At 38.7% G+C, this 25,787-nt stretch overlaps 1 protein-coding gene across 1 annotated transcript in view; it reads right to left on the bottom strand.

Moving 5' to 3' along the window:
- The window catches only part of DNAH12 (dynein axonemal heavy chain 12), a 273,128-nt gene that overhangs the window by 96,769 nt on the left and 150,572 nt on the right, over positions 1-25,787 (bottom strand). The window contains exons 33-38 of the mRNA XM_060203068.1: positions 19,941-20,024; positions 19,036-19,224; positions 13,233-13,352; positions 8,484-8,672; positions 6,226-6,380; positions 5,155-5,293 (exon numbers count right to left, since the gene is read on the bottom strand). Coding sequence (XP_060059051.1) covers positions 5,155-5,293; positions 6,226-6,380; positions 8,484-8,672; positions 13,233-13,352; positions 19,036-19,224; positions 19,941-20,024 — 876 coding nt within the window. The remainder of the gene's footprint in view (positions 1-5,154; positions 5,294-6,225; positions 6,381-8,483; positions 8,673-13,232; positions 13,353-19,035; positions 19,225-19,940; positions 20,025-25,787) is intronic.

The raw sequence follows: 25,787 nt of genomic DNA, 5'->3' as shown, positions 1-25,787 counted from the left end.
GGCAGAGTGGTGGCAAACTGTTGCTATGCTTCACATTGGTTTGGTCTCACTCTCCCCGCCGGGAGATTTGGTTTAGCCCTTGCTAGTTTTCGTGCTACTCCCTTCTCCCCGCCCCCTATCCTACGTGCAGCCGCAGGAGGAGAAGGATGCAGGACAGATCTGTGTGGTGATTAGTTTAAGAGTCCCTCTCTGCGGCCAGAGGAGAAAGATGGAGGAGTACATGGTGTGGTGATTTAGGTGTTGGACTGTTTGTTCACTCGTGAATAAAGATTAAACTGCGTTCTGAGCTCAGCCGTGTGTTTCTGGTTGTCTGTTACCCTCCCGTGAAGCCAGCCCAGTGATAACAACAGCACACCTGGTTAAGTGCACATAGTACACATAGTACTAAGCGCGAGGTTCAAGCCCCCACTCCCCACCTGTGGGGGGACGCTTCACTAGCAGCGAAGCAGGTCTGCAGGTGTCTTTCTCTCTCGCTCTCTACCTCCTCCTCCCCTCTCAATTTCTCTCTATTCCCTCTCAATTTCATTCAATAAAATGGCAGTGTGGTGGGGGGAATGGCCACCAGGAGCAGTGGAGCTATGGTGCCAGCACTGAGCCTCAGTGATAGTCCTGAAGGCAATAAATAAATAAATAAATAAATAAATAGGGAAAGGCCAAGAATAAATTTTAAAATGGTTGTCTAAAATGTTAATTAGGAAAGGTCTCATGCAGTGTTTTCATCTGAGCACATTTGGAGGGAAGGTTAGAATGCAGAATTCTGAGGTTCCTTTCTTGGGTCATATGGTGGTTTCAAAGATCTTTCACAGATGGTTTCAGTAAGCTGCAAATTCCCAAAATCTAGAAGAGTCTAGAAGAAACATTCAAAGTATTTATTCTCTCTCCTCTCTTTCTTTTCCCAAAGCCCCTGCCCACTGTCTATCTCCTTCTCTCTACTCCTACTTTTATAAGCCCTTATTTTTAAAATTTTTTTATTATCTTTATTGATTTATTCAGTAGAGGCAGTCAGAAATTTAGAGGGAAGGGAGTGACAGAGAGGGGAAGAGACAGAGAGACACCTGCAGCCCTGCTTCATCACTTAAAGCTTTTCCCCTGCAGGTGGGGACCGGGGGCTCAAACCCCGGTCCTTGCACATTGTAACATGTGCACTCAACCAGGTGCACCAGGTGCACCACCACCACCCAACCCCTATAAGCCCTTCTTTAGTTAAACTGTTTCTTAATGGTGTGTATGTGTGTGGGGGGTGGGGGGAGAGATAGAGCCAAAATGACTGACTAACAAGATCTCTTTTCCTTCACCTCCACAAGAATAAAATAGCAAAGCCATGCCCATGGAAAATGCTGCATAGAAAAGGGCTTGGATCTCAGACAAACTTCCATAACAAAAGTAAAAAGAACTTCTTATTGATCTTCCCAGAACCTAGTGGCTCCCTGACCTAGCTCTGCTCTCTCTCCTGTCCCATGGCCAGCTCAGCACCATAGCCAGGTGAGAAGCTCTGTGATCTGTGATCACTTGATCCCCACTGTGTCTTCTAGGGGCTACTCTGCTCCAGACTGCCTTCTCCCCTGCTCTAAGAGATGATAAGCACAGTCTGAAGAGACCCCTAAGACAGCCCACATTATTGCTGGGGCTCAGTGCCTATACAACAAAACCAGAACTACCAATGGCTTTTTCCTTCCTTCCTTCCTTCCTTCCTTCCTTCCTTCCTTCCTTCCTTTCTCTTTCTCTTTCTCTCTCTCTCTCTCTCTTTCTTTCTTTCTTTCTTTCTTTCTTTCTTTCTTTCTTTCTTCATCTGTTGATAGAAACTGAGAGAAATTGTGAGGAAGAAGAGAGGGAGAGAGACAGAGACAGAGAAGTCTGCAACATTCCTTCACCATTTGTGGTGCTCCCCTCCCCCCCACCCCCCACCCCCCACCCCCGTTGATGTAGATTGGGGAGTTAAACCCAGTTCCTTGCTCATGGTGACTTTTGCACTCAACTATGTGTGCCATCATTACCCCCACCCACTCCACCACCACCACCACCACCACCCCAAAAAAACAGAACTTTAAGCAGATGAGCAGGCAGAACCAAAGTCCTGTAACTCCAATCTTATCACAATGTTGTGACCACAACTTTACAACAGTGGGAAAGGGAAAATAAGAACCAAAACTTCAAGAGAACTGTAGCTACAGCTTGAAAGCAGGGATATTAGAATTCAGTTGCCATATTAAATGGATTCAAAGAAGAGCCAAGAAAACAGGTTCCACTAGCCTACTACAGCAGTTTCACAGAGTCTATTCTCCCATTAGTTTATGATACATATGTAACCTTAAGTTTCTGGTTTGGTGGAATATGAATGTAATAGTCACACCAGAAACTTGTGACTAAGAACCGCCAGTCACTGCTCATGACTATTCAAACACAAACATAGGCCCTCACAAAAACTTTCAAGGCTAGAAAGAACTGCTAGGACATATTCAAAGTTCTGAATGAAAAGACTTCCTCCCCAAAAATACTCCACCCAGTTAGGTTTGAAGGAATGATTAAGAGCTTTTTCAGACAAGCAACAGTTAAAGGAATTTACTATGACCAAACCAGTCCTAAACGAAATAACAAAGGAATTGATATAAAATAAAAGTACTGAACTCCCTATCTTATATGGTGGCGACAAGGAAACAAAGCAAGGGAACAGAAAATTCAAATGAGAGGCCCCACACCTATGAACATCTAATCTTTGACAAAGGGGCCCAGACTATTACATGGGGAAAGCAGAGTCTCTTCAACAAATGGTGTTGGAAACAATGGGTTGAAACATGCAGAAGAATGAAACTGAATCACTGTATTTCACCAAATACAAAAGTAAATTCCAAGTGGATCAAGGACTTGGATGTTAGACCACAAACTATCAAATACTTAGAGGAAAATATTGGCAGAACTCTTTTCCACATAAATTTTAAAGACATTTTCAATGAAATGAATCCAATTACAAAGAAGACTAAGGCAAGTATAAACCTATGGACTACATCAAATTAAAAAGCTTCTTCACAGCAAAAGAAACCACTACCCAAACCAAGAGACCCCTCACACAATAGGAGAAGATCTTTACATGCCATACATCAGATAAGAGTTTAATAACCAACATATATAAAGAGCTTGCCAAACTCAACAACAAGACAACAAATAACCCCATCCAAAAATGGGGTGAGGACATGGACAGAATATTCACCACAGAAGAGATCCAAATGGTTGAGAAACACATGAAAAAATGCTCCAAGTCTCTGATTGTCAGAGAAATGCAAATAAAGACAACAATGAGATATCACTTCACTCCTGTGAGAATGTCATACATCAGAAAAGGTAACAGCAACAAATGCTGGAGAGGGTGTGGGGTCAACGGAACCCTCCTGCACTGCTGGTGGGAATGTCAATTGATCCAGCCTCTGTGGAGAACAGTCTGGAGAACTCTCAGAAGGCTAGAAATGGACCTACCCTATGACCCTGCAATTCCTCTCCTGGGGATATATCCTAAGGAACCCAACACATCCATCCAAAAAGATCTGTGTACACATATGTTCTTGGCAGCACAATTTGTAATAGCCAAAACCTGGAAGCAACCCAGGTGTCCAACAACAGATGAGTGGCTGAGCAAGTTGTGGTATAGATACACAATGGAATACTACTCAGCTGTAAAAAATGGTGACTTCACCGTTTTCAGCCGATCTTGGATGGACCTTGAAAAAATCATGTTAAGTGAAATAAGTCAGAAACAGAAGGATGAATATGGGATGATCTCACTCTCAGGCCGAAGTTGAAAAACAAGATCAGAAAAGAAAACACAAGTAGAACCTGAAATGGAATTGGCGTATTGCACCAAAGTAAAAGACTCTGGGGTGGGTGGGTGGGGAGAATACAGGTCCATGAAGGATGATAAATGACATAGTGGGGGTTGTATTGTTAAATGGGAAACTGGGGAATGTTATGCATGTACAAACTATTGTACTTACTGTTGAATGTAAAACATTAATTCCCTAATAAAGAAATAAATTATAAAACAAAGAAAGAAAGAAAATTCAAATGAATACAAAGCTTTAGTCTTAAACTGAAGAACTTATATTATAAGGGTGGGATGGATAGTGGGTTGCGAGGGTATGGGAAGGTCAATGGACTTTGGTGAAGAGATATTGATGCTTTGGTGAGGGGCAAACTGTGCCAACATATTTTGAAGAGGTGGGACATTTTACTTCTGAAATATTTATAACTATGTAAACTATGGTTACCTCAAAAATGAGGTTTTTTTCCTTCAGACCAGAGCACTGCTCAACTCTGGCTTATGATGGTGCCAGGGATTGAACCTGGAACCTCTGGAGCCTTAGACATACAAATACTGCACTCTAACATGTTAAACTATTCCCCTAAGCAAGATGATTACCAAAAAACTAAATAGGGATAGAGGAGATATAGCATATTGGTTATCCAAACAGATTCTCATGCCTGTGGCTCTAAGGTCCCAGCTTCAATCCCCCACACCACCATAAGCCAAAGCTGAGTGCTGCCCTGGTAAATAAATAAATAAATAAATAAATAAAATAGTTTCTTCTCAGGCTTAAAAAGAAGATAATAACATTATACTGCTATATAATCCAGCATTAATACAGAAATGTTCTCTAGACTTATGTCCTTAAAATGATTTTAAACTAACTTTACAATATTAAAAATGAAAGTTTTGAAGTTTTGTTTAAATCCATTGAACAATGCTCATTTAACATATATTTTTAAACAGTAATCAAGCAAGAAAAAAAATTGTAATTGTAGATTCCTGTTTCTGACTTTTTTTTTTTTTTTTTGCCTATAGGATGATCACTGGGGTTTGGTGCCTGTACAACAAATCCACTGTTCCTGGAGACCATTTTGTTGCCCTTGTTGTAGTTGTTATTGTCATTATAGCTGTTGTTGTTGTTGGATAGGACAGAGAGAAATCGAAAGAGGAGGGGAAGACAGAGAGGAGGAGAGAAAGACACCTGCAGATCTGCTTCATAGCTTGCTATTAAGAGACTCCCCTGCAGGTGGGGATCTGGGGGCTCCAACCGGGATCCTTATGCTGGTGCTTGTGCTTTGCGCCACGTGCACTTAACCCACTGTGCTACCGCCCAGCACCATTTCTGACTTTCAACTAACCTGAACTTGGTTGGCACTAGTCCGTGCTGAAAAATTAACATAAAACGGGAAGTACCGATCCTTTTCCAAGTGATTCATTAGCTTATCCTTCACATATACTGATTTTCCTGTACCCGTCGGACCCACAAAAAGCAGTGGCCTTTATAAAAACAAAAGATTACATCATTTATAAAGAGAAAAATTGTAATATATATCTCTATCAAAAGAGACCAGAACTTGCTGAAAACTCAAAAATCAAATCCCCTTCATTTAAAACTACACATTTTAATCTATCATGTTATTTCATGAGATACTATTAAAAGCAGTGACTGGCATATACTTTTTGCTTTCTGATACTGGGAATTTATCAGTAACAAACTATATTTGAACACAATACTGCAATATGCAAAAGTACTCACAAAGTAAGTAGTAATATCCTTACCTTTTCTAAAAAGAAAGTTAAGGATTGTCTCAAAGTGATGTATATTTGTACTTTTTAGGTAGAAGTACAGGAAAGGTGTGCAGTATGGAATAGACTAATGCAAAGGTAACAATAAGATAAGTTTAGGTTATTTCACACTTATCTCAATAGCATAAAATTCTAGTGAGCAACTAAATGAGGGGCTGGGTGGGTGTGCACCTGGTTAAGTGCATGTATTACCATGCACAAGGGCCCAGGTTCAAACCCCTGGTCCCCATCTGCAGGGAGAAAGCTTCACAAGTGGTAAAACAGTGCTGTAGGTGTCTCTCTCTCTCTCTCCCTCTCTCTCTCCTCTATCTCCCCTTCCCTCTCAATTTATCTCTATCAAAAAAATTTGAAAGTTTACTTTAAAAATAAATGAAATACACAAAAGTATTAGATATAAAAAAGAAACTAAATGTGACTTGGGAGGCAACGAAGTAAAGGGTTTGAAGTAGGGAATAGACAACCTGGATTTTAAGTGTTTCACTAATAACAGATATTACTTTGAACATATCAATTAGTCTCCCAGTGTGTCAGTTATATGAAAATAGGTGAACTCAAAGTTTATTTCAAAATTCCTATGATTCTATCAGCATAGTATTTCAATGCATTATTTATAAGTTTCTTACTTTGCATAGGTAATACTCAAATCCATTAGATATGTATATCTAATTGTGTCCATAGTAGGAACAATAATATCTTGAATCTTAACCCGTTTATCTTCTCCTAAAGTAGTATTTTTAATTAATTCATTCCAGTGGAGCCAGTGACCTCGGTTTTTTAACTACAAAAAAATATGTTATAAAACATTATAACATGCACTTGCTATTTGATTCTCTTTAACACACAGTGATACATATTTTTAATTTTTTTCCCTTTTTCATATAAAATATTGATTTATCCTTAATACTACATATAATCTTTTAAGCAATAAAGCAAATTAAGAAGTATCCATGAATCCACACTAAAGAAATATTTTAGATTAATTTTCCTTTTCAATGTAGAACTTAATGAAACATAATTCAATATATCTAGAATTTCATTTTGTTGCTATGCCTTAACACTTAATTTTAGCAAAAAGTCTCAAAATATTATTTTAGAAATACCAAGTACTGCACTCATTTGGGAACCACCCTGATGTAGTCAAGTCACAAATTATTGGGCTTTGGCTCTATGTATTCACATTTTCAAGCAAAGAGGCTATAAAATAATTAAAAAATAAAATGTTAAAAGAATTCATATGATGGGATGATCTCACTCACAGGCTGCAAATGTCTCTCTTTTTCTTCCTTTCTATGTCCCCCTCAATTTATCTCTATATCTAATAATCTAAAAATGAATTTTTAAGAAAGTTATTTAAATTTTTTTTAATGTTAAAATTCTTTTTATTTATTTATATTTTTTAAATTTTTTAATCAGAGACTGCTCAGTTCTGGTTTATAGTGGTACCAGAAATATTTCAAGTCTTTTGGAGGAGGAAGGTGGTGGTATACCCCCTTGAGCACTTAGCTTTCTATGTCCAAAGACCCTGGTTTAAGCCCATGGTCCCCACCTGCAGGGGGGAGCTTCATGAGTAGTAAAGCATGGCTATAGGTGTCTATCTTTCTCTTTTCTCTCTTTCTATCTCTCTCTGTCTACCTCTCCATTGCTGTCAGAAAATTTATACATACATACACATTTTTAGCCATTCATCTGTTTTTTTTTTTCATTTCTTTATTGGGGAATTAATGTTTTACATTCGACAGTAAATACAATAGTTTGTACATGCATAACATTCCCCAGTTTTCCATATAACCCCCCACTAGGTCTTCTGTCTTTTACTTTGGTGCAATAAGACAATTCCAGTTCAGGTTCTACTTGTGTTTTCTTTTCTGATCTTGTTTTTCAACTTCTGCCTGAGAGTGAGATCATCCCATATTCATCCTTCCTTTTCTGACTTATTTCACTTAACATGAATTTTTCAAGGTCCATCCAAGATCGTCTGAAAACGGTGAAGTCACCATTTTTTATAGCTGTGTAGTATTCCATTGTGTATATATACCACAACTTGCTCAGCTGTTGTTGGACACCTAGGCTGCTTCCAGGTTTTGGCTGTGACATATTGTGTTGCTATGAACCCAGGTATATTTTAATACTTTTCCTCCAACCCTTAAAGGTTATGTTCTTGATTTTTCAGTTTTAGAGAATATTGCACTGACCTCTCTTGTATCTTATGTGACTAAAACTGTATTTCTAGTCATATTCACAAAATCCCATGTTTACATGGCTTTAGGGAAAGATTTCTGCACTATTAGCCAAGATAGCTGAGCTCAAGCTCCATCTGTGCTAGTGATTTAGCTTTTTAGCTTTCCTTTTTTTTTTTCAGCTTTCCTTCTTTATCAATAAACCTTGAAACCTATGTTAGAGAATCACGCAGGCTCTATCCAAATCTTAACACTCTATCAAGCAAACTTTGCATGAATCAAATGCCTGCTGTTTAAAATAATTATTTTGTGAATCCCTAGAGTGAAGAAAATATATTTAAGTATGACATGGTAATGCCTTATTTTGCCCTTTTATAAAGGATAAAGGGGGAGGGGATTAAGAGCTGGGGGAGGGTAATGATTACAGTACAAGTGTTGGCATATGGGTACAAATTCTCATCTCCCTGTAATAAAAGTCTATAAAGCATTCTCACTTATATCTTATGTCCTTTGTACCACTGTGTTCCAGAACCCTGTGAAGTATATTCTTAAAGCAACTTCCCTGATACTGCCCATTAATTCTGGGAGAAGAAACTAAAGAAAAGGGACTAAGACACTAATCACAACAATCAAATTAACTCAAGAATTCCTATTGATCCAAGACTGTGTTTATAGCTTGTCACTAACGTCATTTTACATCATACCTCATACATGTAGTCATATACCAGGCCTTTTTCTTCAAAGGGGCATTCCCATTTACCCACAGACTCAGGCACTGGGTTGTCTTCAATTTTTCCCAGTAGAATTGATCGTATGAAATTATCAAAGACAATGCGACCATCTGAATCACAACTTCCGCCAATGGACCAAATCAAAGAAAATATAAAACAAGCCTGATAGTAAAAAATACATATATATATGTTATAATACATATATGATATAAATTTTACAATTGAAATGAGATTTAGTTTTTAAAACCAGGATTTACTAATACCTACTTAACTTACTTGGAAAAGATGACATCTATAAAATGGAAAGCAGCAGAGTTCAATCACATAGTCATTTCTCTGACAGTATCTAAAATTAAAGTACCCATACCAAATAACCTGAGGAAATGACATATGATTTCTTTTTTTTTTTTTCCTCCAGGGTTATTGCTGGGCTCGGTGCCTGCACCATGAATCCACCGCTCCTGGAGGCCATTTTTCCCCCTTTCTGTTGCCCTTGTTGTTGTAGCCTTGTTGTGGTTATTATTATTGCCATTGTTGATTTTGTTCCTTGTTGGATAGGACAGAGAGAAATGGAGAGAGGAGGGGAAGACAGAGAGGGGGAGAGAAAGATAGACACCTGCATACCTGCTTCACCGCCTGTGAAGTGACTCCCCTGCAGGTGGGGAACCGGGGGCTTGAACCAGGATCCTTACGCTGGTCCCTGTGCTTTGCGCCATATGCACTTAACCCACTGCGCCACCGCCTGACCCCCATGACATATGATTTCTACAGCACTGTTTGTGCTGCCAAAAGTTCAGAAGCAACCCAAATGGTCTTCAGTAGGGGTATATACTTAATTGCATTATTGGAATACAGTCATGTCTAGAAACTTACTTTAAATTTTGATATGGATTAATCATCAGAATAAATTCTGAGAAAAGATGCAAATGTACAGGTTGAAAAAATATCTCACTAGACAGTCCACCTGCTTTGTCATGAGCACAACCCATGTTTGAGTATAGTATCTACTACACTGGAGAAAGCTTCAGTGTTGTGTTATCTCCCCTTCCTCCCTGCCCTCCCCCTCCCACCATCTTTGTCTCTCCCTCCCTATATCTGAAAAACAAAAGTTGTCCTGGAGCCGTGAAAACCCATCAACAACAACAAAGGCATAATTATGTGTGTGTGTGTGTGTGTGTATACACAAAATATGTGGCACATATATGAGTAAATATATAGTATGTATACATACTAAAATGTATATATATTAAAATATGCATCATTTACCTTTGGCAGGTCACATAGGGACTGATGATAGTAATTTTCCTCAGGGAAGTTAGAAAACTAGTGTGGATGAAAAACTACTTTTCCCTTTTGTATTTCACTATATGTACATGCTTTATATGGCTTCAAAAAATGTAACAAATACTTGTTAAGAGATAATATTCAACCAGATACCCATCAATATAGCCTCTAAAAGTGATTCAAAGTCATTAAAAAGTGGGGAAGCTTATGTTTGATGACAAAATGAAAATGTAGAGGAATATAACATGAAGACAATAAAGTTAACTACTATAAAGATATTTTTGTCGTATCTTTTATTTTTTATTGTCACCAGGGGCTCAGTGCCTGTATAATAAATACATTGCTTCCTCAAGCTGTTTTTCTCTTTTCTTCCTTCACCTCAGCTTTTTTTTTTTAAATTAGATAGGACAGGGAGAAATTGAGAGAAAGGGAGAAATAAAGGGAGAGAGACACCTGCAGACCTGCTTCACTACTCATGAAGCTCCTTCCCTACAGGTGGGGAGTGGGGGATTGAACTCCAGCTCTTGCTTATGGTAATTTGTACACTCAACTGTGTGCACCACTGCCCACCCCTCTGCTTTATCTTATAAACAGATAACTATGATAGGTCTAGAAGAATATTAAAAATTGGTTCTGTGAAAGGTAGTGCCAAACTTAGAGAGAAAGAGGGAAATAAGCAAAATACTTCAAATGTGTGCTCAATTTCTCTCAAAGGGAGAGAAATAAAAGTGAAAAGAGGAGGAGGGGTAAGGATCCCGGTTCGAACCCCCGGCTCCCCACCTGCAGGGGCATCGCTTCACAAGCGGTGAAGCAGATCTGCAGATAACTATCTTTCTCTCCACCTCTGTCTTTCCCTCCTCTCTTCATTTCTCTCTGTCCTATTCAACAACAATGGCGGCAATAATAACAACAACAATAATAACAACGATAAACAACAAGGGCAACAAAAGGGAAAAAATAGCCTCTAGGAGCAGTGGATTCTATTTCAGGCACCAAGCCCCACCAATAACCCTGGAGGCAAGCAAACAAAAACAAAAAACAAAAGAGAAAAAAAAAACAGTGAAAGAGAAGGAAGGAAGAAGCCAAACGTAGCAGGGAATCCTGGGATACTCTCTGAGGTAGGATTTTTTTCTGGAGCAGCAAGACAAAGGGAAAGCAATGGGAGAGAAGTGCTATTACCACTGACTAGAAGGAAAGTGGACTAAGGAGTAAGATAGTAGATAGGAAGTAGTCTACATCACCAAAAAGAACACAACACCTCTTTCCCTTGCCTCCTTTAGAGGCATGCTTTCTGACCTTCTCTGACCTCTAGACAGTAACTAACCAGGATTGCTCACTCCTCCTTACTGTCTGTTCTCCCTACTGCAAGGATTCTACCTGCAGTGCAGAATCTGGCTGCTGCTCTGGGTCTTTTCATTGCCAGTATATTCCTGGTTTATCATTAAGACAAAATCAGTTCATCTGCAGTCCATATTGATTTAGTACTGTTATCTTGTTTAAAATTAATTAAACAAATGGCATTCAATGCTTTAACAGCTGGGAGAAAGCCTAAACTTGTCAGGTAAAGAAGAGATTACAAAAAGCTGGAAAGAGGCAAGAGACTGGCTCACTTGATGATGGCCTTTTTGGTTACTGCCTGACCACCCCATCACCTAGGGCCCTATTCAGGGAATCCTTGGATTCCTCCATATATACAGTGAGCCTAGACCTCTAATAGATCCCTCTCTCCACCATCACTGGTAACTTCCATCAGGAACATCATTATAAGCCCTCTGTGGGCTTCTTCAAGACCGTACCTTCATTGGGAACTAGCAATGGTAAAGACTGCCCCATTCTCTGAAGGGTGGCTGGGTCATTCTATTCTGCCACTTGAGGAAAACTGATCCTGAAATGAATACAGTCTAGAACGTTCCCAGCTGTGACCATAGACTGTGAACACAGACATGGACTCAAAGGTTATGGAGGCTCTTGTGCTAAATATGAATGTATATATGGGCCCTGGGTCAGATCTATGGGATAAACAGTTAATTGTATTTATATATATTTTTTCAAGTCTGGGAGCTAATCTCTGCCCTGATCCAACTTTCTAGTCCTGTTCTCAACTATGACACCATCTTCCCAGACAATATTTTTAGGTCACCTGCAATATTACCACAGTCATGGGCCCCTAGGAACAGACTTCCTAGCTTCTTTTTACCCTAAAATCCCTATTCTTATCTGTTCTATCCCTACTTTTTTATTCCTATTAAACATTTTGTCCTGCTTTATATCTTTTATACACTTATATATCCTGAAATCCCTGGGTGGACAACTTCACCAATGTGTCCCTGAACCTCACCTCTCCAGAGCCCTACCCCACTAGGGAAAGAAAGAAACAGGCTGGGGATATAGACCCACCTGCCAAGGTCCATGTCCAGCAGGGAAGCAATTACAGAAGCCAGACCTTTCACCTTCTACACTCCATAAAGAATTCTAGTCTATACTCCCAGAGGAATAAAGAATAAGGGAACTTCCAATGGAGGGGATAGGACATGGAACTCTGGTGGTAGGAAATGTGTGAAATTGTACCCCTGTTATCTTACATATTTATTAAATCACTAATAAAAATAATTTTGGTTCATACTCCCAATGAGATAAATGTCAGGAGAAGATGACTAGAGGGGTCTGAACTCCAATTTCATCAGGACCCAAGGAGAAGAGGAAAAAAGAAAAAGAAGGACATTCAGAAGTAGTAAGTGTAACTTAGAAAGGAAGAGAAGGCAGGACCATAGAAAAATAGGCAAATATATAAATAAATAGTCAACCCATATCTGTGATCTTGGGAGAACTACTGCAGTTTCCAATGGAGGGGACACAAAACTCTGGTGGTAGGAAAGGTGTGGAATTATACCACTGTTATCTTATAATTTTGTAAATCAATATTAAATCACTAATTTAAAAAGGTGGAGGAAGAGGTAGTTTTCATCTTTATGATATATCTTACTTTTATTTATTTATTTTTGCCTCTGAGTTTATTGCTGGGGTCCAGTGCTAGCATTACAAATCCACTACTTCTGGTGGCCAATTTTTTTCACTGAATAGGAAAGAGAGAAATTGAGATGGGAGGTGATGATAGAGAGGGGGAGAAGAAGATAGACACCTACAGATCTGCTTTACCACTTGTGAAGCAAACCTCCTGCAGGTTGGGAGCCGGGGCTCAACCTGGGACCCTAGAACAGGTCCTTGCGCTTCATACTATGTGTGCATCACCTCCCGTCCTCCCATATCTTTTTCATATTGTCTTTTAGATCAAAATACCAGATCAAAGCATCTTTAATATCTTCTTTTGAGGAAAAAAAGAAACAACCCTGGATCTTGTAATATCTTTCCCAATACAAGTGTCATTTGTCAGTAGTATTTTATTCTGTAATTAAAAATTGTATTAGTTGTAAAACTAACCATAATCCAGATACGAATATGTTTGCTCTTGGGATCATTTTCTACAACATCACAAAGCAGTACTTCAAAGAGGCGTGTGAGAGATACAACCACATTGCTATCACTTGTAGGAATAAGCTCCTGCAAAAAAAAAACAAAAAAAAGAACATTTCTTTGCCTTCATCTTATTGAGAAAATAAAGAAGGATAAATATTTTAAGAGACTGGATAAAATAACATTGTCTTCATATAGTATTTGCAATACTTAAATTTAAATGATTTAAATTGTAGACCTTGTTAAATAAACATTCCTCAAATATATGTTCAACATAGATGTTCAAGATACACAAAACCAGAAATGGAGCTGTGACCAGACATGAGTATTTAGGGCATTCCATAGTACACAAAACTAGATTGTAAAAGAGAAATATCAAGAACTAATCCTGAGAAGCAGATAAGATTTTCTGTTAAAGACTTTATATGGTGAGGGGGAAGAAGAGGAGAAGGAGGATGGGAGAGGAAGAAGAAAAAGGAGAGAAGGAGGAAGCAGTTTCCAATGGAGGGCTTCATTTATTCTCTAATAAATGAATGAATTTGTGTAAGTTTTTAAAGCACATATTTTAAATACCCTTAAAATATGGAAACTAATGGAGATTACTAAAACTTTAGATATTACAGAGTTTAGCTGTGTAAATTTTACCTCAGAATTATTCATAGCTTGAACAATATAAAACCAAAAGTGGATATTACCATAATGGTGATGGCTAAATCACTTCTATAAAAAATAAAAAAAGTAGGGGGTCAGGTGGTGGTGCAGTGGGTTAAGCGCACGTGGCATAAGGATCCTGGTTTGAGCCCCTGGCTCCCCACCTGCAGGGGAGTCGTTTCACAGGTGGTGAAGCAGGTCTGCAGGTGTCTATCTTTCTCTCCTCCTCTCTGTCTTCCCCTCCTCTCTCCATTTCTTTCTGTCCTATCCAACAACGAACAACATCAACAATGGTAATAATAATAACCACAGCGAGGCTACAACAACAAGGGCAACAAAAGGGGAAAAAAATGGCCTCCAGGAGCGGTGGATTCATGGTGCAGGCACCAAGCCCAGCAATAATCCTGGAGGAAAAAAACAAAAAAATTTAAAAGTTAAGGGGGGCAGGCGGTAGGTAGCACAGCGGGTTAAGCACACATGGCTCAAGGACCAGTGTAAGGATCCCAGTTCGAGCCCCCGGCTCCCCACCTGTAGGGGAGTCCATTCACAAGCCTGGTGGAGGTGACGCTTCTGTTGCCAGACAAAGTCCTAGCAGACCTACTGCTGAGTGGGAAGTTCTACACTAAACCGAAGCTATTTGTTTTTAATTACATTGATAATTTGAGGACTTATTGGCTATATTACAAATACACAAATATTACCTGGGGACAACAGAAAGAGATCCCCAGGAGAAGGAAGTACATAGTAACAGCAATTATGGCAGTGAGTGTGACAAGACTAAAAATTGCCTAGGAGCAGAAGATGCTGTACCCACTGAAAGGCTTTCAGAAAAGGAGCTACTTATCACCACTACAACTTCTCAATCAGCTGGACTCAGACCAAAAGCCAGAATTACGGGTGGCTTATAGTATGAGTGACAGACTGTAGTCTTCACCTAGTTATAAAAAGGCTCTATTGTTTACCCTCACCCACAAACTCCCTGCTTCCACCTATAGGCATCCATGATGAATATAAAGGTTGTGTAGTTAAATAGCTAATGTTAGGGCATATGGGTAGAAGTAAGTAAACTTTCATATATGCAAAGGTTAACCAAAAGAGAGCTCCCATGGTGCGTGCTTACTTTACAGCAGAAGATTTCTTTAGGTAGACAGCTTACTAGATATTACAAAAGACTTGGTTTAGACCCATCCAAAAATGGGTTAAGAAGAAAAGCTACTAGATTTAGCTCCAGGGATAAATGTTTATTCATATAGAAGGTCAGAACAGAGAGATGGTCAAAACACAGATGGTCACTTCAAGGGAACTTTCAAGGGAAAATTTAGACTACCCCAGACCCAGGAAATTTTCAAGGGTAGATTTAGGCTATCACAGACCCAAGAAACTTTCAAGGGGAGATCAGGATGCCCCAGAACTAGGGAACTTTCTAAGGAAAACATACCTATAATAATAATAATGTTGTTTAAGGTTATTCCTGATGTTAATGAAAACAATTATGCATGATGCCATCTGTACCCTTGATGTTAATGAAAACAATCTTACACGATGTCAACTATATCCAGGCAAAAAATGTTTTAAAATAAAGCTCTGCAGACAGATGGCAAAGACACTTCTCTCCTGCACCTAAAGCAGCTGATGTGTCATTCATTCATCTCACTGACTTCCCCTTTCCTTCAGGGACTCTTAATTACTTTCATTGGGGCTGGCTCCTGCCAGGTGTCTATCTTTCTCTTCCCTTCTTTGTCTTCCCCTCCTCTCCTCATTTCTCTCTGTCCTATCCAACAATGACGACATCAATAACAACAACAATAATAACTACAACAATAAAACAACAAGGGCAACAAAAGGGGGTGAAAGTTAAAAGATAAAATTACTAAAACTTGTATAACTAGAATATGCTAGTGGAAACAATATAAGTAGATGTTAACTGTGGTATTAATAACATGTAATGTGGAAGACGAGGTAAGTCAAGAGTCTTGCATGCAAACAAATTTGTATCATCTTAAAATAAACTATTGACCTATAAAATATTTTATGTGAGGAGTTGGAGAGATAACACTTACTAAGATGCATGCCTTGCCAGGGTTGAGTCCTAGCACCACATAAGAGTACTATAATACTGGAGGAAGCTCCAATACTGTGGTCTCTCTCTCTCTCTCTCTCTCTCTCTCTCTCTCTCTCTATCTCCATGTGTGTGTGTGTTTGTGTATGTGTGTATGAAAAAGTCTGTCCTGGAACAGTGAAATCGCACATGCATGAGGCTCTGGCTATACATATTTACACACAAGAGACCATGTAAGTCCCTTGGTAACCTCTATATTTACACAAAATAAACAGAGAAAGGAATCAAAATATATAGAGAAAAGAGAATCAAAAGAATATGGGTACACAGGACACTTGGGTTGGTGGTGGGAGTAGTATGCAGATAACTATCACAGAGAGATATAAAAATAACTGTCCTGTAAATCATTATTTTCCCAATAAGAAGAAGCGGAGGAACTAAATGGATTAACAACAACAACAAAAAAGCACCAAGATCTATTTGCTGCATTAAGATACTGACTTTAAAGTCAAGGACATACATAAACTGAAAGTGAAGGAATGGAGGATATCTCATGCAAACATCAAAAGGCAACTGTATGGAATTGTAGCACTATTATCCTACAATCTTGTTAATCATTATTAAATCACTAATAAAAAAAACTTTCTAGAGTCAAAGAAAGTCACTGCATAATAATAAACATTCAATAGCAAAGGGCTTTTCAAGAGCCCATTTTGTTTAAGATTACTTCCTAGATTGCCGAACTATAAAAAAAAAACCTGAAAAATGAACTTTATTACTTTTTATTTATATTTATTTATTTCCTTATTTATTTCTTTATATTGCCTCCAGCTTATGGCTGGGGCTCGGTGCCTGCACTACACTGCTCCTGGAGGCCATTCTCCCAGTTTTTTTGCCCTTCTTGCCCTTGTTATTACTGTCATTGCTGCTGGTGTTGTTGGATAGGACAGAGAAAAATCAAGAGAGGAGGGGAAGATAAAGAGGGAGAGAGGCCGGGAGTTGGGCGGCAGCGCAGAGGGTTAAGCACAGGTGGCGCAAAGCGCAAGAACCGGCCTAAGGATCCCAGTTTGAGCCTCCGCTCCCCACCTTCAGGGGAGTCGTTTCACAGGTGGTGAAGCAGGTCTGCAGGTGTCTATCTTTCTCTCCCCCTCTCTGTCTTCCCCTCCTCTCTCCATTTCTCTCTGCCCTATCCAACAATGACGACATCAATAACAACAATAACAATAATGGCTACAACAATTTTAAAAAAAGAGGGAGAGAGAAAGATAGACACCTACAGACCTGCTTCACTGCTTGTGAAGCGACACCCTGCAGGTGGGGAGCCAGGGGCTCAAACCAGGATCCCTACACCAATCTTTGCACTTTGCGCCTGCTGTGCCCAACTTTTTTTGTGCCCGGCCCCCAACTTTGTTACTTTTATACTTATCAGTAAAGAATTCTAAATGTGTTATTTAAAAAATATTCAAGTCAATATACTGAACATAGTAGCACTCAAGTATATAAAATATACAGAGAAGCCTAAAAGGAGGAGTGGACAGCAAGAACATCATAGGAGGAGGCTTCAATACACCTTCAATAAGGGACAGAATATTCACACCGAAATTCAATGAAAAAACAGTGCACTTGAACTATAGACCAAATGGATCTAATAAACATATACAGAACTTCTCATCTAATAACACAAAAACATACATTCTTCTCAATGTACAAGGTCAGGGAGACAGCTCATGTACCTCTCCCATGTCCAAAAGCCCAGGCAAAAATTGGTAAACTCATGAGCCCCTTGAAATATACATAAAATAGACATACTACCTTTTTCCAAAATGGAGACCCCAAATCTCATCTGCTATGTTCTCACCTTCTTTAGGCTCTTTATTATTAAATGACTTGTTCTGCTTTATATCTAATGCCTTTTTAGCCACCAAGTTGCAGATGCTACCATGATGCCAACCTGACTTCCCAGGGCAGATGACCTCACCAATGTACCCTGGAACCCCACCTCTCCAGAGCCCTACCCCACTAGGGAAATACAGAAACAGGCTAGGGAGTATGGATTGATCTGCCAACACCCATGTCCAGCAAAGAAGCAATTACGGAAGCCAGACCTTCCACCTTCTGCACCCCGTAATAATCCTGGGTCCATGCTCCCAGAGGGATAAACAATAGAAAAGTTTCCATTGGAGGGGATGGGATGTGGAACTCGTGGGAACTTATCCTACAGCCTTGTTGATCATTATTATACCAGTAATTAAAAAAGAAAAGGAAGGGAAGGCAGTACCATAAAAAATGGCAAATATGGGAGTCGGGCTGTAGTGCAGCGGGTTAAGCGCAGGTGGCACGAAGCACAAAGACCGGCATAAGGATCCCGGTTCGAACCCCGGCTCCCCACCTGCAGGGGAGTCGCTTCACAGGCGGTGAAGCAGGTCTGCAGGTGTTTATCTTTCTCTCCTCCTCTCTGTCTTCCCCTCCTCTCTCCATTTCTCTCTGTCCTATCCAATAACGACAACAATAATAACTACAACAATAAAACAACAAGGGCAACAAAAGGGAATAAATAAATAAAATAAATAAAAAAGGGCAAATATATACAAAATATATACATAAATAATAGTAAACCTGTATCTGTGACCTTGAGCAAACTACTACAGTTTTCCATTAGACGGAATGGGGACACAGAACACTGGTGATTAGAATTGTGCAGAATTACATCTGTTTTCTCATAATTTTGTAAGTCAACATTAATTCACTAATAATTTTTTTATATTTATTTATTTTCCCTTTTGTTGCCCTTGGTTTTTATTTTTGTTGTAGCTACTGTTGTTATTGATGTCGTTGTTGTTAGATAGGACAAAGAGAAATGTAGAGAGGAGAGGAAGACAGGGAGAGAGAAAGACACCTGCAGACCTGCTTCACTGCTTGTGAAGTGACTCCCCTGCAGGTGGGGAGCCAGGGGCTTGAACCGGGATCTTCATGCTAGTCCTTGCGCTTCGCGCCATATGCATTTAACCTGCTGTGCTACCACCCAACTTGCATAAATGTTTTTTTTAATTACAGTATTACCTTGCACTTTTTCTTACGAAGCGTTAAAGCAGGTGGAACTAACCAATCAAAAAGTTCTTTCAGAAGCGCTTGATGCTCTGGTTCTTGAAGAGGTTCATTCAATGAATTCAGCCATGAGGACACAAGAGGTTTCCATCCTAACTGTGAGGGCTCCAAATAAATCATGCCACAGCGGCTTACGGTGGCAGGCTGCAGAGAAAAAAGACACATTTTCTTTTTCTTATACTAGAGAAATTGGGTGGTACTACTTGCTTGTATTGCTTACAAAGTCTTTTTACAATCTGGCTCCTGTATTCTACAGCCTCATATACAATAGATGAAACTATTCATAGTTTTAGTTCCTTGGACATGTCATGGCTCCAAATCTTTACAAGTCATCTTGTGATTTGAAATGCCCAGTCCCAACCAATCTTCCTGAAGTATTAGTCCTCAAAATAAGATCAAATAATCAAAACATGTTCCTTGGCCCTCCTCCACCCACACCATGTTCATATATATTTACACGAAAATTATTTTTAAGTTACATATTTATTTTGGAAAGAGACAAACTGAGAGGGAAGGGGGAGATAGAGAGAAAGAGAAACACTTGCAGCACTGCTTCATTACTCATGAAGCTTTTCCCCCTGCAAGTGGAGACAGGGGCTTGAACCTAGGTCTTTGAGTAATATAATACATGTGTTATACCAGGGGCACCACTACCTGGTCCCTTACTCCATGTTCTCAGAGTACTTTCATGTAACTCTACACTAAAATTATTTATTAATATTCTCCTCAGCCTTCCTAAATGATTATATACTGTCTTATTTATACTTATTCCTAGAACTTAGCTCATTTTCTGATATACAATAAAGAGTATTGGTAAATTAATGAACAAATAAATTATTGCTACAAAATAATGTACTTACTGATGCCTGGGAAAGATCCATTGCTTCAAAGATGAGACTCATCTGAGGAGACATCTGAATAATTTCTCCACTCATAAGGCAAAGCTAAAGGCAATTATTTTTCAAATGTTTATTTTTTAAAAATCTAAACTTCTAATTTAAAATTTTATTCTACTTATATCATAAGGTATCTTCTATAATACAACAGAATAAGTATTACAACAGAAATCAGAAAATCTTAATTCTAAGTCTAGTTCTGTCACTAAAGGTAAAAAAATATTGACACATAACATCTCTGACAGTAGTATGAAACAGGGATAATTTCTTTCTCATAGACTATGAGGAAATGGAACTACATGAGATACTTCCAAAATTGTAAAATCCTATACAAGCATCAGTTATTGCTATTAATAAAAATATATTAAGTATCCCTAAGTTAGGGGCTGGGTGGTGGCTCACCTGGTTAAGTGCATATGTTACAATCCACAAGGACTCAGTCCCCACCATCAGGGGAAAGCTTCATGAGTGGTGAAGCAGGGCTGCAGGTGTCTCTCAGTCTCTCTCCCTCCCTATCTCCCCCTTCCCTCTCTATTTATGACTATCTCTATCCAGTAAATAAAAATAAAGATTGAAAATAATAAAATTATTTTTTTATAACATTCCCCAAATTCCCATTTAGCAATACAACCCCCACTATTTCATTCATCATTTTTCATGGACCTGTATTCTCCCCACCCACCCACCCACCCCAGAGTCTTTTACTTTGGTGTAATACTCCAATTCCATTTCAGGTTCGACTTGTGTTTTCTTTTCTAATCTTGTTTTTCAACTTCGGCCTGAGAGTGAGATCATCCCATATTCATCCTTCTGTTTCTGACTTATTTCACTCAACATGATTTTTTCAAGGTCCATCCAAGATCGGCTGAAAACGGTGAAGTCACCATTTTTTACAGCTGAGTAGTATTCCATTGTGTATATATACCACAACTTGCTCAGCCACTCATCTGTTGTTGGACACCTGGGTTGCTTCCAGGTTTTGGCTATTACAAATTGTGCTGCCAAGAACATATGTGTACACAGATCTTTTTGGATGGATGTGTTGGGTTCCTTAGGATATATCCCCAGGAGGGGAATTGCAGGGTCATAGGGTAGGTCCATTTCTAGCCTTCTGAGAGTTCTCCAGACTGTTCTCCACAGAGGTTGGACCAATTGACATTCCCACCAGCAGTGCAGGAGGGTTCCTTTGACCCCACATCCTCTCCAGCATTTGCTGCTGTTACCTTTTCTGATGTGTGACATTCTCACAGGAGTGAAGTGATATCTCATTGTTGTCTTTATTTGCATTTCTCTGACAATCAGAGACTTGGAGAATTTTTTCATGTGTTTCTCAGCCTTTTGGATCTCTTCTGTGGTGAATATTCTGTCCAATTCCTCCCCCCATTTTTGGATGGGGTTATTTGTTGTCTTGTTGTTGAGTCTGGTAAGCTCTTTATATATGTTGGTTATTAAACTCTTATCTGATGTATGGCATGTAAAGATCTTCTCCCATTCTGTGAGGGGTCTCTTGATTTGGGTAGTGGTTTCTTTTGCTGTGAAGAAGCTTTTTAATTTGATGTAGTCCCATAGGTTTATACTTGCCTTAGTCTTCCTTGTAATTGGATTCGTTTCATTGAAAATGTCTTTTAAAATTTATGCGGAAAAAAGTTCTTCCAATATTTTCCTCTAAGTATCTGATAGTTTCTGGTCTAACATCCAAGTCCTTGATCCACTTGGAATTTACTTTTGTATTTGGTCAAATACAGTGATTCAGTTTCATTCTTCTGCATGTTTCAACCCATTGTTTCCAACACCATTTGCTGAAGAGACTCTGCTTTCCCATGTAATAGTCTGGGCCCCTTTGTCAAAGATTAGATGTCCATAGGTGTGGGGCCTCATTTCTGGGCTCTCAATTCTATTCCACTGGTCAGTGTGTCTGTTCATGTTCCAGTACCAAGCAGTTTTGATGACAATGGCCCTATAATATAGTTTGAGATCTGGCAGTGTGATGCCTCCGGTTCTGTTCTTTTTTCTCAAGATTGTTTTGGCAATTCTAGGTCTTTTCTGGTTCCAGATAAACATTTGTAGCATTTGTTCTATTCTCCTAAAAAATGTGCTTGGGATCTTGATGGGGATAGCATTAAATTTGTAGATGGCTCTGGGTAATATATTCATTTTGATGATGTTAATTCTTCCAACCCATGAACATGGAATATCTTTCCACTTCTTTGTGTCTTTTTCAATTTCTTTGAGTAGTGACTCATAATTTTCAGTATACAAGTCTTTCACTTCTTTGGTTAGGTTTATTCCTAGATATTTTATTGTTTTTGTTGCTATAGAGGAAGGAACTGATTTCTGGATTTCAATTTCTTCTAACTTAGTGTTTGCATAGAGGAATGCCACTGACTTTTGAATGTTAATTTTATAGCCTGACACATTACTGTATTGCCTGATGATTTCCAAAAGCTTCTTGCTAGATTCCTTAGGTTTTTCCATGTATACTATCATGTCATCTGCAAATAAGGAGAGTTTGACTTCTTCTCTTCCAATCTGTATTCCTTTAATTCCTTGCTCCTGCCTGATTGCTATGGCAAGAACTTCCAACACTATGTTGAATAGTAATGGTGATAGTGGGCAGCCTTGTCTAGTACCTGATCTGAGGGGAAATGCTTCCAGTTTTTCACCATTGAGTATGATGTTGGCTGTAGGTTTGCTATATATAGACTCCACTATCTTCAGGAATTTTCCATCTATTCCTATTTTTTGTAGTGTTTTGATCATAAAGGGATGTTGTATTTTGTCAAAGGCTTTCTCTGCATCTATTGATATGACCATGTGATTTTTGGTCTTGCTTTTGTTGATGTGGTGGATCACATTGATTGATTTACGTATATTAAACCAACCTTGCATGCCTGGGATAAACCCCACTTGGTCATGATGAACAATCTTTTTGATATACTGCTGTATCCGGTTGGCTATAATTTTGTTTAATATTTTCGCATCTATGTTCATCAGAGATATTGGTCTGTAGTTTTCTTTTTTGGTTGTGTCCCTGTCTGCTTTTGGTATCAGGGTGATGTTGGCTTCATAGAAGCTGGCAGGGAGTATTCCAGTGTCTTCAATCTTCTGGAAGACTTTTAAAGGTAGAGGTATTAGTTCTTCTTTGAAAGTTTTGTAGAATTCATTTGTAAAACCATCTGGTCCAGGACTTTTATTATTGGGAAGATTTTTGATAACTGTTTCAATTTCATTAGCTGTGATGGGCCTGTTCATGTTATCCACTTCCTCTTTACTTAGTTTTGGAAGTTGGTAGGTATCTAGGAAATCATTCATTTCTTCCAGGTTCTCTAACTTGGTGGCATATAGTTGTTCATAGAAGCCTCGCATGATATGTTGAATTTCTGCAGTGTCTGTTGTGATATCTCCTTTTTCATTTACTATCCGATTTATTTGGGTCTTCTCCCTTTTTTGTTTTGTGAGTCTGGCTAAAGGTTTGTCGATTTTGTTTACTCTTTCGAAGAACAAACATTTACTTTCATTGATCTTTTGTATGGTTTTCCTATTCTCAATGTTATTTATTTCTGCCCTAACTTTAGTAATTTCTGTCCTTCTGGTTGCTTTAGGGTTCCTTTGTTGTTCTTCTTCTAGATCTTTAAGATGTGCAATCAGGCTGTTTATTTGTGCCTTTTCTTGTTTCCTAATGTGTGCTTGTATAGCTATGAACTTCCCTCTTAGGACTGCTTTAGCTGTGTCCCAAATATTTTGATAGCTTGTGTCTTCATTTTCATTGAAGTCTTGAAACATTTTGATTTCTTCCTTGATTTCCTCTTTGACCCAGAAGTTGTTAAGAAGTGTACTGTTGAGCTTCCACATTTTGGCACTGTTACTAATCTTTTGTTGATTGTTAAGTGTTAGTTTAATTCCAATGTGGTCTGAGAAGATGCTTGGGATGATTTCAGTGCTCTTGAATAGGCTGATGCTGTCTTTGTGGCCTAACATATGGTCTATCCTTGAGAATGACCCATGTGGATTTGAGTAAAATGTGTATTCCAGTTTCTTGGGATGAATGACTCTGAAAATGTCCAATAGTTCTAGTTTATCTATCTCTTCATTTAGCTCCCTTATGTCTTTACTGATTTTCTTCCTGGATGATCTGTCAAGTTGAGATAGTGGGGTGTTGAAGTCCCCTACTATGATTGTGTTACTGTTAATATATTGCTGTAGCTCTTTCAGTAGAAGTTTGATTTATTTAGATGGCTTCTCATTGGGTGCATAGATATTAATAATTGTTAAGTCCTCTTGATTGACTGATCCTCTGAGCATTAAGTAGTGTCCATTCCTATCTTTTTTAATCTTATCTATTTTAAAGTCTATCATGTCAGATATGAGAATAGCTGTTCCTGCCCTTTTTTGTGGGCCATTGGCTTGAATGATAGTTTTCCTTCCTTTCACTTTAAGTCTGTGTTTGTCTTGTTGCGTTAGGTGAGTTTCCTGTAGACAACATATTGTTGGGTTGTGTTTTCTGATCCATCTTCCTACTCTGTGTCTTTTAATAGGTGAATTCAGGCCATTGACATTTATTGATATCAAAGATTGAAGATATTTTAACGCCATTCTTGTAGAGTTTTAGAGTGTTTTGATATATGTTCTATTTGTGGTGGTCTGGTTGTTTATAGGAAACCTTTCAGAACTTCTTTCAAGGCAGGCTTGGTGATGGTTGCTTCCTTCAACTGTTGCTTGTCTGAGAAGGTTTTGATGCTTCCATCTAGTCTGAATGACAATCTAGCAGGATATAGTATTCTTGGCTGAAAGCCTTTCTCATTGAGCACTCGATAGATATCTTGCCATTCTCTTCTGGCCTGTAGTGTTTGTATGGAGAAGTCTGCTGCTAATCTTATGGGTTTTCCTTTGTAGGTGACTCTTTGTTTTTCTCTTGCAGCCTTGAGGATCCTTTCTTTATCCTTATTCCTTTCCAATCTAAGTATGACATGTCTTGGTGTCTTTAGGTCTGGGTTAATTCTGTTTGGGACCCTCTGGGCTTCTTGAATCTTTATGTCTTTGGTGTTGTCTAGACTAGAGAAATTTTCAGCTATTATGGCCTGGAGAATGCTTTCTTCCTCCCCTTCTCTTTCTTCCTCTGGTAAGCCATAATGCGTATATTGTTTCTTTTGAAGTCATCCCATAGGACTCTGTTGTTGTTTTCAGCATCTCTTAATCTCTTTTTGAGATCTCTTACTTCTTCTTTAGTTGTCTCTAATTCATCCTCAATCTTGCTAATTCTGTCTTCAGCCTCATTGATTCTATTCTCTCTGCCCTCTACTGCTTTCTGGAGTTCATCTATTTTGTTGCCCTGCTCTGATACTGTTTTAGCTTGTTCAGCTAGTTGCCTTCATAGCTCAGCAATTTCAGCTTTCAGCTCTCTAATAACCATGAGATTATTAGAATTTTCTTCCATATTCTCATTTGTTGTTCCTGCAGTTCTGATTACAATTTTTTCAAATTCTTTACTCACTCCTGTTATTATTTCCTTAGCTAATGTTTGGATGTTGAACTCGTTGTTTTGTGCTTCGCCCTCTGGAGGACTTTTAGCTGGACTCTTGTCCTGGTTCGAGTCTCCAATATTTTTTCTTGTTGTTTTAACCATTTTATATAAGTTAACAGTTTTTTCAATCCCTGAGTTGGAGTTCAGTGGTGTCAATAAAATTATTTTTAAAATTATGTTTTAAAAAAGTATTCCTAAGTTTTAGTTGCAGAAGACCTTTAAAAAGAGAACAGTAAGAACACTCCAAGCCCAACTCCTAAATTTTACCAATGATAATATTTTGCCATATT

The sequence above is a fragment of the Erinaceus europaeus genome, chromosome 12 (genome assembly GCF_950295315.1).
Source record: "Erinaceus europaeus chromosome 12, mEriEur2.1, whole genome shotgun sequence".
NCBI classification, from domain to species: Eukaryota; Metazoa; Chordata; class Mammalia; order Eulipotyphla; family Erinaceidae; genus Erinaceus; species Erinaceus europaeus.
The sequence above is the reverse complement of the archived record's forward strand: the minus strand, read 5'-3'. Positions and strand labels throughout refer to the sequence as shown.